Source organism: Balaenoptera musculus, chromosome 1 (genome assembly GCF_009873245.2).
Source record: "Balaenoptera musculus isolate JJ_BM4_2016_0621 chromosome 1, mBalMus1.pri.v3, whole genome shotgun sequence".
Classification (NCBI taxonomy): Eukaryota; Metazoa; Chordata; class Mammalia; order Artiodactyla; family Balaenopteridae; genus Balaenoptera; species Balaenoptera musculus.
In genome coordinates, this window is record NC_045785.1 from 153,227,165 (window position 1) to 153,238,814 (window position 11,650).

The 11,650-nt window shown below is 42.4% G+C and overlaps 1 protein-coding gene across 1 annotated transcript; it reads left to right on the top strand.

Moving 5' to 3' along the window:
* The first annotated feature begins 841 nt into the window (after window positions 1–841).
* Window positions 842–10,609, top strand: DYRK3 (dual specificity tyrosine phosphorylation regulated kinase 3). The gene is made up of 3 exons (XM_036847267.1): window positions 842–1,059; window positions 2,935–3,046; window positions 8,799–10,609. Exons 1-3 carry the CDS (start codon window positions 983–985, stop codon window positions 10,371–10,373), a joined length of 1,764 nt encoding a protein of 587 aa, XP_036703162.1. The 5' UTR covers window positions 842–982; the 3' UTR covers window positions 10,374–10,609.
* Window positions 10,610–11,650: the final 1,041 nt, after the last annotated feature.

Sequence of the window (11,650 nt, forward strand, 5' to 3'; positions counted from 1 at the left end):
AGTAAAGGGAAAAACCCCACCCATTCCAAGGAAGAAGACAGGAAGAGCCTTCTTTCCAGGGGGTCTGGTGCAGCAGGAGGAAGGCTGGGAATTTGGAGACATTTAGTTCAGGCTTCGCCAACCACATGATCTCCTCTGGCCTCAGTTTCCTCATCCTTAAAATGGCTCTGAGCCCTACCATCCGTGGCATCTCATTGCAGGGGAGTCAGACATACCTCAGCTTAAATTCCGGATCCTAGTTAAATCTATATAAAAGAGGGATATCATCTGGTATGGTTACCGAGGTTAAATGAAAATATTCGTGGCGCCGGTGGTGTCACAAAATGGGTTTATTATTATTGGTTTCCTTTGTTAACTCATTACCCTCCGGAGGGACACCCATCAGTGGAGAAGTCTGAGAAATTACCCATGTCTTTCGTTCTTATTTTATTAATATTCAAGGGAGGTTTTAGAATTCTAGGCTGCAACTTGCTAAGAGATAGCTGACCGTGAGGTGCCGGCTGCCACTTCTGAGGCAGAAATCGGGGGCTGCTATTTCACAAACCCTCCATCAGGGCCTTTCTCCCTCCCCAGCCGCGGCCCTCAGGCCTCAGCCAGCGACCAGAGAACCTCAGGCGGCGGGTTCCGAGCCTCCCGCCTCCCACCTTCCGGAGCCAGCGAGAGCTTCCGAGACACGCGCCGCTCAATGGGGAGAGGCCTCGGCCCCGCCCCTGTGCGTGACCGCGTAGTTGCGCAGAGGCGTTTCCCGGGGCGTGCCGCGGTTGCTAGGCGACCACACCACTCCCCTTCCCGCCCCTGCTGCTCCTCTGGCTGTTCTCGACCCCAGCCAGTCCCGAGCGAACGCGCGCGGAGCTGCAGTGTCTGGAAGAGAGTTACCGAGGGAACGTCGCGGCCCGGGAGGCAGCCGCCCCAGGGCAGGTGGACACTGTTTGCCTGACCGTCCAACCGCCGCCCCTCCCTCCGGGGGGTCCCGAGCTGACGGATGGGAGGCACAGCTCGCGGGCCCGGGCGGAAGGATGCGGGGCCGCCAGGAGCCGGACTCCCGCCCCAGCAGCGGAGGTAACGGCGCCGGGGGATAACGGGCTGGGGCGCCCGAGTGAGCCGCTGCAGCTGGCAGGCGAGGTCGGGGGGCGTGGATGGACTGGGCTGGAGGTTGAGCGAGACCCCAAGCAGGAAGGACGAGGGAAGGGGTCTGACTCCCTCCCGGGACTGGCCCACCCTCTTCCTCTCCATCAGCTCCCCTCCCCCCAGCCCAGCACGGGAGGGGGCTTGAGCGGAGTTAAGGAAAGAAGAATTCCCACCCTGGAGATTATTTCTGAAGTCCTAGATCGGGGGTATATGGTAAGGAACTCTGAGAAGCTGGGATTTTTTTGGGGCTTTTTAGCAAACTGGGGGAGACAGGGAGCAATACCTTTTCAAAGAAGCCCTGTTGCTCAGAGCAGATAACCAAGGGCTTTGCCGTGAGGGGTGTAGGTGAGGGGCTCTGCTGAGTAGGGCTTTCTGTGGATCATGTTTTGAGAGATTCTGCACCTTGCATTGTATTTTACACCTTAATGGAGAGTAGGGACCACCTGCCCACTTCATTTGCATGGAGACTACCTTTGGGTAATTTCCTTTGGCTATTTATAGGAAATCTTGTAGGTCTTCAGTCTGTCTTTTTCTCTGTAAATGTGGACGTCTGTCCCATTTTGTTTGTTTTATTCATGTTGTTGGCAAAGAATCAGTCACATCCAGAATTTTTGGTTCTTGTCAATGAAGCAGTTCCCGTTAAAGGTGTAATTTTATCAGAATGTAAGCATGTTTTTTAAAAAGAGAACATTCCAAAAATATTTGTAGTGGGTTTTCTGTTTGGTTTTTGTTTTTCGTTTTTTTTTTTCTCTTTGTATTCCTATAACACATCGATTAAGAAAACTCTAGAACTAATTTTACAAAACAGTTTTTATAAGCCACTAAAATATTCCAGCATCGTTTTAAAGATTAAAAAAAATTCTTCCCTTGCAACTGGGTCATTATCATTGTATTCACAGTATATCATGTAAAAATGATACAATGAAATGCTGATGTGTGTTACTGGGAAATCCATGTTCTTGGTGGCAGATGAAATACATTATTCAGGGCCATCTTGTGGATTAAATAAATCCTCTCCGTCTTTTGTGTTCCCTTACAGCGGTGGAGGCACAGTGTTAAAGAGCAGAGAAATGATCATTTGGCATTTAGCTTCCACCATCCACCAGAAAATTAAGTGGGTAAAGACGTGAAATCCAGTACATTTTGTAATTTAGAGAATCACTGTAGTATTTGCTGTAGAATTCACTGTATTTTTCTACAAGTTAGATAGATGTTAAGTAGGAAAGTAAATAAATAAATAAAGAGAAAACAGCCCTAAGAAGGCCTTTTATTTCTTGCTTATGAGACCCAGAAGTGCGTAGACTGGAACTACTCTTCCATTTACAACATGTGGCCAACGGCTCAGAGAGGAAGGTAGAGTAGCCAGTGGTAGAGCTGAGATTAGAATCCAAGTCTCCTACTTGAAAATACAGTTCTCTGTCTTGTTTGTTTGTTCTGGTTAGCTTTTAGGCTTCAGATTTCAACTAGCGTTCGTTTTCAAGTAGTAAGTTAAATGAGATTCTTTTGATAGTCCCTATTGTTAACAACATTCAGAAAGTAAGACTTACTTTAACGATTTCAAAATATAAACCTAGAAATGCTGTCCTTTCTTTAAAAATAAAAAAAGGAGGAAAAGTTGGGTTTCCTCTCTTCATCTGCCAAATACCCCTGTGGTGTGTATTCAGTGCCAAAATGCAGTGTAGACATTTGTTTGTATTAATTATTCTTTGTAGCAGATATGAAGCAGTTAAGACACAGGGTGTTTTGGAAATACAAATGTATATACTTCAGTTACTGACAGATTTTATCTGTAATCCTTTCAACTAGATTGGGTGATGGTGTCTATGATACCTTCATGATGATAGATGAAACCAAATGCCCACCCTGTTCAAATGCACTCTGCAATCCTTCTGAACCACCTCTACCCAGAAGACTAAATGTAAGTAAATGAAGTAATTCTTTGAGCTCTAATGGGCCTGGAAAGGAGGAAATGCTACTTTAAATGGTCAAGGTACAGTCACATCTCACTGGTAACCCAGGCTATTTTTTATTCACTTTTGCTTTTTCTTGACTTTGAAATAACAATTTCTGTGGTCCAAGTTCAGCTTTTCAGAATGATTTTGATTTGGAGCCCACCTATTCCTTTCAATCACTGGGGTAAATAGGGAAAAAAATGACATGCTACTTTTATCTAGATAGTGGTTATTTTTTTAATAGAATGATATGTACAGTATATTATGATGGCTCATTTTAACAAGAACAAGAAACAGAAAATACCTCTGAACTTACAGATCTGCAGATTTTTCCTGCACGGCAGAAATGCAGTCCTAGCTTATTAGTATGCTTAAGAGAACCATTTTATAGATCATAAATAAAACTTGAACAATACATTTTGGTTTCGATGCATTTAATCATTTTGGAGCTTGCAGACATTTAGCTTTTGACACCGTTTTACGTTTAAAATAATAAATTAATTCCCATTCCCTCGCCACTCATAGAGTGGTAGGGAGAGCAGGGTTTGGACAAGTTCCATGACAGGGAGAATCTATCCTGTGACTTTAAAATTTGCTGCATATATCATCAATGAACAAATTGAATAATTGAGTAGACTAATTTATCAATAATTCTCCTTCATATTTCTGTTTAAGACCTAAAATTATTTCTATGTAAAAAATTGCTTGCATTTTTCATAGTCCTTCCCAACGGTTTGTCAGCTTTTGCCATTAAAAATCAACCCCTTCACTACTTTCAAGGCTAGTAATATTACAAAATACGGGCTATATATATTTGGAAGGCTGGTCACCCTATTATTTTTAATCTCCTTTCTGAAGTGTAGTAAGTTTCCATTCTCCACAAGCTTTTTTTTTTAATATGTAAAAACCTCTAAGAGCTCCAGAACCACCTATATACTCCTTGTGTTGACTATCAGATTTCGTGGTTACTTGCTGACAATTAGCACATCTCTCTGGGAAACTTTTGCAATTGGTCATCATGTGACTTAAAGTCCATTTTAACTTTACTTCAGAGTTGGCCAGTGCTAATCACCATATAGTACGGCAATTAAATTGTATGTTTCAGGATCAAAATGAATTTTTTTACTGTATGGTATTCAGAGTAACACAGCTTGCAAAACACAAGATTTTAGATTCAGCAAATTTTGCTGAAAAAAGTGCTTTTGACCTCTTAGTAACACTTATAGTTCATTATGCCATGACTTCATTGCGAGACGCTATTGCTTATTTCACAAAGTCCTTTGGCTTCATTGTTTATCCAAGATGCCCTTACATTCTTGTTGTAAACTATAAATCATCTGCTCACAGGCTTTTATTGGGTTAGCTTTGTGTTGCAGAGATTTAGGGTCGAGAGCAAGGGAGAGTGTGGTGTTTCTATATCTGGACGAGAAGGATATTCCTTTTCTGAATTTCTCAACAAGATCTTCAAGACTTGATTAACACAGTTGAAGATTCTATTTGAAATGTCAAGAGTGCTCCAAATTGATCAGCTCGGTGCTTTGTGACCACCTAGAGGGGTGGGATAGGGAGGGTGGGAGGGAGACGCAAGAGGGAGGAGATATGGGGATATATGTATATGTATAGCTGATTCACTTTGTTATAAAGCAGAAACTAACACACCATTGTAAAGCAATTATACTCCAATACAGGTGTTAAAAAAAAAAAGAGTGCTCCAAATTAACAATGTATATAAAGGATTCTTAAATAAAACATGATTAATCTGGCATTATTTATCTCTCTGGATATAATTACATAGTTAAAATATTTGAAGTCGATTGCAGACATTGGTTAGTTATTGTGATTATAACCCTAGACTAGACATATATAGTGTTTTGTAACTACTTTAACATGTGTGAAAATTGTAGATTCTCCTAGAACAATGGAAGGAAGATTTTATTTCTAGCACAGCAGACTTGATCCATAATTGATTCAGACCAGTATTTGAGTTATTACAGGAAAGGAAAGACAGCTAAGGCGACAACCCCTCCCTGTGTGGAAAAAATTCCTTTCTGGAATTCTTCAGATTCATTGGAGGTTCAAACCTTGACAGTCCACAGGGGGACTAGACCTGAAGTGTCTTGTTCTGTTCTGGGAGCCACACTTGCAGAGATACATAACGTGCAGCCCGTGTTGAGAATGTGAATAGGATATAGTAAGGCAGCCTGACCCAGGCGTGTGAGGTGGAGGATGTGATGGGGATGATGAGCCTAGAGAAAAACTGGTGAAGGCAGGACAGCCCCTTTTAGGTATCTGAAGGGCTTTAACATGGAAATTTGGACACTCCTGTGTAGTTCTGGAGGGCAAAATAAGACTTAATTTGCAGAGAGAGAGATTTAGGCTCACTTTAAGGAAAAACCATGAGTCAGGAAATCCAAATGACATCCTTAATCTTATTGTAATAGTTCTGTGGAAATTAAATTTCTGTTGTTATTAACATTCTGTACCTGAGACCCTCTCTTTATCACAAACAGAAATGAAGACCTCCAGAGCCAGCACAGCCTTATATGTAGGCAGAGTAGGTGAAATAGTAGGTCCACCCAGGGGTGGACCCTGGACCACAAATACCTTTCCTACCAGCTTGTCATTGATGACTGCGGGTCCTAGAGAGTCATTCCCTTGGGTTAAGGCATTGATCTTGTTAAAGGTCAAATATCTCTGGAGAGATAACCCATTAAATTGCACGGCAAGTTGCAAGGAGGTTTTATGTGGGGGAGAAAGTGGGTGAGGTGTTTCCATGCATCCTAAGGGAAGGCTGATTGTGCGGGCCTTCATGGAGCAGAAGGCATAGTTGATGCCACATGTCTGGCGGAGGGAGAGTCTGGAGCTGCAGAGGACGGCACCACAGAGAGAAAAGATAAGCTAAAAGGGGAAAGGGAGGGTGTATTGGAGTTTAAACAATATATTGAGAATTTTGCCTAATTGTTACCAGTGTTTTTAACATGTTTTATAGTTTCTGAGGGTCTTTCACATATATTATTAATTATAATTTGATTCACACAACATCGTGCAAGGAGGTATTATTATCCCCATTCTAAAGATAAAGAAATTGAGGCTAAGAAACTGGGCTAAAGGTTAAGCCTACCCTGGGACCTACAGTTTTTGAGCAGTGTAGCCAGGACCCCAGCCTAGGCCTTCTGACTTCACATTTCTTCAGACTGTGTCCCCAAGACTTTGGCAGTAAATATTTAGATGCATTTAGGTTAGGTAGTAAAAATTTAAGGAAAACTGGTTTAGATGCATGCAAATATTTGGTTTTGTTATGTAAATCTACCTAAAACCAAATAATTATAATTCCCTAGCTCAGCCAAACCTATCTCCTAATAGATTGTAGTGCCTTGAGGTAACCTGTTTTTTGGCACTTTTATAATTGTGAACAATTAATGCTCATGTGAATGTTAGATGGATGGATGAGACCTTTTTTTTTCATCCCTAAAAACAGGAATGGTTATTTGACTTAATTGCTGATAAAAAAAATGTTGCATTATATTTACATTTTAACAAGGTATTTAGGTTCTGTCTGCAAGCCTATTTTATTTTCTTGACTAGTGATAGTTCTCTATTTTGGTATCAGAGATCTCTCCTTGTCCGTATCTTGCCTCTTTATTTAGAAACTCAATGCCAAAGTATGGCTACCGTTGTACTGGCTGCTTTGCTTATATGTAAGATGGTGCAGTGCCTCAGTTTTGTAACTGTAGTACTATATCAATGTTTAAATTGATTAAATGACCTAAAAGAAGCAGGCAGGAACTAATGTCGTGCTTTTATAACTAAATTAGGGGCTGTCTAAAGTATACCAACACTTAATTTTTTTTTCATCCCTTTTTTGTTGTTTATATTTTCATCTTTTATATTTTTATTTACATAGGTGATGGGTCAGGTGTTGTTTGCTTAGGTTATATTAAAATTCTATTTTTTAAATGGTTGGCCACTTTGGATCATTACCTTATAATTTGTGTTATATTTTAAGAGATCATAAATATAGCTCAGAGCTTCTCTGGAATTATCTACCCTTGATCATAGAGGCTCTCAATCATACAGATCAGGGGTACAGTTCTTCAGGGTCTGTTAAGAAAAATAGTCGTTCTTTGAAGTATCCCAGACTTTTTTTTTTAAACAACAGATTTAGCACTTTTTTTCTTCTTTCCTTCTAGCACATTATATTTTTCTTAGTATTTTTTTTAGTGTTTGGCTTTTTCGTTGTCTTTCCCTCCATCGAGTTTCAAAGAATCTTATTTCATTTCGGAGGTATTTAGTAAGTAGAGTTTTTTCTGTGGGTTATTGTTCCTTGCAGGAAAAGATGATGCCAAATCAAGTAAAAAGAGTTGTATGCCTTTGTCACGTAGGCTTTTGCTGAGGGAGACTAGTGTATGTGTCTATGAGCAAGGGAGGGAGAGAGAAAGGTGACTCTTTGTCTTTAGGAGAGTTTTACAAGAAGCACCCTGGGGCCTTAGATTCTCACTGCTATTCATCAGATACATAAAGAATTGGCCTTGGTGATCTCAAGAGTTCTCTCTGGATTAGAAATTTTTTGATTCAATGAACTGAGATAGAAAGATGTGATCATTTATTTGGGGACCCAGGAGTAGATGATGAGGCCTTGGTTGATTCCAGGCCAAAGTCAACATTCAGCCCTACTGGAGAATAGTACAGGCACTAGGAGAACCTGGTACCAGGTTATGTTAATGTTCTGGACCAAGATTCAGAAGACCTGGGGTCACATCCTGCCTCTGTCCCTTTATCATTTACAGAACACTTTAATATGTATTATTTTGCTCCTGGTACATGCCCTTAAGATTTGGGAAGGTACTTGAAACAGTTTGTAAACAATATAGGACAGTATATATATAACAAGTGCCGGGCTTCCCTGGTGGCACCGTGGTTAAGAATCTGCCTGCCAGTGCAGGGGACACGGATTCGAGCCCTGGTCCGGGAAGATCCCACGTGCTGCGGAGCAACTAAGCCCGTGTGCCACAACTACTGAGCCTGTGTTCTAGAGCCCGTGAGCCACAATTACTGAGCCCCTGTGCCACAACTACTGAAACCCGCGTGCCTAGAGCCCGTGCTCCACAACAAGAGAAGCCACCGCAATGAGAAACCCGCACACCGCAACGAAGAGTAGGCCCCGCTCGCCGCAACTAGAGAAAGCCCGCGTGCCCGCGTGCAGCAACGAAGACCCAACGCAGCCAAAAATAAATTAAAACAAACAAACAAACAAACAAAAACAAGTGCCAGATTATGTGGTAGACTCGAAAAGCTGCAGTTAAGATGTGAGTGTAAGCCCATAGTTAGTATGGGCTTGGAGTAGTTCTAAGTGGAAGAGGGAGGACTAGAATTGGGCTTTGAAAGGGCGTAGGATTTGAGTGGATGGGGTGAAAAGATTCTCGGTAGGAAGACATACCAGTTAGAAGGAATCTAGCATGTTCCGGGTATGGTAAGATGACCGTCTTGTCTTGAACAAAGGGAGGCCTATGTAGTGGGGTTGGGGTGGCCATAGCAATCAGGGAACCTAAGGATTAACATAACACGAGTTTCTAGAGACTCCTGCTTTTCTCATCTCACTTTTGGGTCTTTTGACTACACAACTGGCATGTTTTGTTGTTTTGTTCAGTCAGGGGGACGATTCTTTCATTCTTCCACCGTTTTTAGTGACTTTAACTTCTTCACTTCTCTTTGCCGTAGATCACCACTGAGCATTTAACAAGAGATCCTACTCAGCGCTTCCTGAATGGAGGTGAGATGAAGGTAGAACAACTGTTTCAAGAATTTGGCAACAGAAGATCTGATACTTTTCAGTCAGATGGCATCAACAACTCTGAAAAATGCTCTCCTACAGTTTCTCAGGGTAAAAGTTCAGATAGTTTGAATACAGTAAAATCTAGCAGTTCATCCAAAGCATCCAAAGTGTTGCCTCTGACTCCAGAACAAGCACTGAAGCAATATAAACACCACCTCACTGCTTATGAGAAGCTGGAAATCATCAGTTATCCAGAAATTTACTTTGTGGGTCCAAATGCCAAAAAAAGACATGGAGTTATCGGTGGTCCCAATAATGGGGGTTATGATGATGCAGATGGGGCCTATATTCACGTGCCTCGAGACCATCTAGCTTATCGATATGAGGTGCTGAAAATTATTGGCAAGGGCAGTTTTGGGCAGGTAGCCCGGGTCTATGATCACAAACTTCGACAGTACGTGGCCCTGAAGATGGTACGCAATGAAAAGCGCTTCCATCGCCAAGCAGCCGAGGAGATCCGGATTTTGGAGCATCTTAAAAAGCAGGATAAAACTGGTAGCATGAACGTTATTCATATGCTGGAAAGTTTCACGTTCCGGAACCATGTTTGCATGGCCTTTGAGCTGCTGAGCATAGACCTTTATGAGCTCATTAAAAAAAACAAGTTCCAGGGTTTTAGCATCCAGTTGGTTCGCAAGTTTGCTCAATCCATCTTGCAATCCTTGGATGCTCTCCACAAAAACAAGATCATTCACTGTGACCTGAAGCCAGAAAACATTCTCCTGAAACACCATGGGCGCAGTGCAACTAAGGTCATTGACTTTGGGTCCAGCTGTTTTGAGTACCAGAAGCTTTACACATATATCCAGTCTCGGTTCTACAGAGCTCCAGAGATCATCTTAGGAAACCGCTACAGCACGCCCATTGACATATGGAGTTTTGGCTGCATCCTTGCAGAACTTTTAACAGGACAGCCTCTCTTCCCTGGAGAGGATGAAGGAGACCAGCTGGCCTGTATGATGGAGCTTCTAGGGATGCCACCACCAAAACTCCTGGAGCAATCCAAACGTGCCAAGTACTTTATTAACTCCAAGGGCCTACCTCGCTACTGTTCTGTGACCACTCAGGCAGATGGGAGGGTTGTGCTTGTGGGAGGTCGTTCACGGAGGGGTAAGAAGCGGGGTCCCCCAGGCAGCAAAGACTGGGGGACAGCACTGAAGGGGTGTGATGATTACTTATTCGTAGAGTTTTTGAAAAGGTGTCTTCACTGGGACCCCTCTGCCCGCCTGACCCCAGCTCAAGCACTAAGACACCCTTGGATTAGCAAGTCTGTGCCCAGACCTCTCACCATTGAAAAGGTGTCAGGCAAAAGGGTAGTAAATCCTGCAAATGCTTTCCAGGGCCTGGGTTCCAAGCTGCCTCCAGTTGTAGGAATAGCCAATAAGCTTAAAGCTAACTTAATGTCAGAAACCAGTGGTGGTATACCTCTGTGCAGTGTATTGCCAAAACTGATTAGCTAATGGACAGCTGGTGTGCTCAGAGACGATATGTAGGTATTTTTAATTATCTTGCAAACCTGAAAATGGAAAAAAAAACCCAAGCCCATTCATGGATATGTTTTTGGTAGACTAGATATCTTTTTTTAACAAGGCAAAGCATTTTTATATGACCGCAAAAGAACTCTTGAAGGGCTAATTACCTAACCAGCTTGTATTGGCCATCCTGGGATACATAGTAAAAGGCTTTTTATAGGTCAGTGCATCTTTTGTTATTATTGTCAGGTGTGCATCAACCTGTGTATTATTCTGTTGGTTTAAATCCCTTTCTCTCAAGGTAAACGATATACCAGAAAGTATATCCTGAACATTCACTTCTAGTCTCCCTCGGCATCTGTTCTAGAGGGTTAATTTGGGACATGGCCGTAGTTATAGATGAGACTCAAAGCTAGATCTCTCGCGCCAGCAGCCTGTCCTGTGGGCTCATGCTAGGTGAAAGGGCTCACAGCAGAGTACAGGGTGGGGGAAGCTCCGGGAAGCTGTGGGTCCCCTAGAAAAGTCTCATCACTGCTTCCAAGTGGCTCATTTCTCTGCCCTTCAATTCTGTGATGCATGGTGTTTTTATTGTATGTTGTCGTTATTATTTTTATTTATTATTATTTTGCCACTGGTTTGTTTCCTGGGCTCTCAAAGCATTTTACAGACATCTTACCACTTCACAAAGTACTGGTTTTAAAACAAGTCATATGCATCCCTCCTCCCATCTCCAAGGAAGATAAAGAAGTTCTTGGCCCCAAATGACCCAGAACGTTAAAGGTAGAATCAGCCTGCAAACTGCAGTTCTGCATTTCCATGGACTCTTTCCTTATAAAAGTGATTGCTATCACATAACCCTAACTACAGCCTCATTGCTTTCGCTCCTCTTTCCAGCTATCTGCCACCTTAATGTGCCACAATTTTCTCACTTTCAGTTTAAACCGAAGACTATTCCCTAGACTGGGAGTGAGCTTCAGATATAAGAAGAAAATCCAGAAACTGGTGGTAATCCATTTCATTTTTTCTTCACTTCAACGTCCTTTCTTTTTCTCTGCTAAGATTTAAACAGTGAGGGCTGGTAATAAAACTAATTGCTGGCCAGATGCCTTATTCAGAAGGATGGTGAAAGGGACGGTAACTAACTCACTGCTGCAGTTTTGTTTTTTTCCGCCTGCCGTGCCTCTGCTTCCACCCTCCTCCAAAACAAGAGTCCACCTGAACTCTGTCCTGACAGTGTGTTCTTCAGAGTAGACCTTGCTTTCTCC

Bases quoted from the DNA above. Each gene is read 5' to 3' on its own strand.
- DYRK3 (XM_036847267.1), top strand. From the start codon at position 983: ATGGGAGGCACAGCTCGCGGGCCCGGGCGGAAGGATGCGGGGCCGCCA. The intron at 1,060-2,934 runs GTAACGGCGCCG...CCTTTCAACTAG, and splicing joins CTCCCGCCCCAGCAGCGGAG to ATTGGGTGATGGTGTCTATG. The intron at 3,047-8,798 runs GTAAGTAAATGA...TCTTTGCCGTAG, and splicing joins CTCTACCCAGAAGACTAAAT to ATCACCACTGAGCATTTAAC.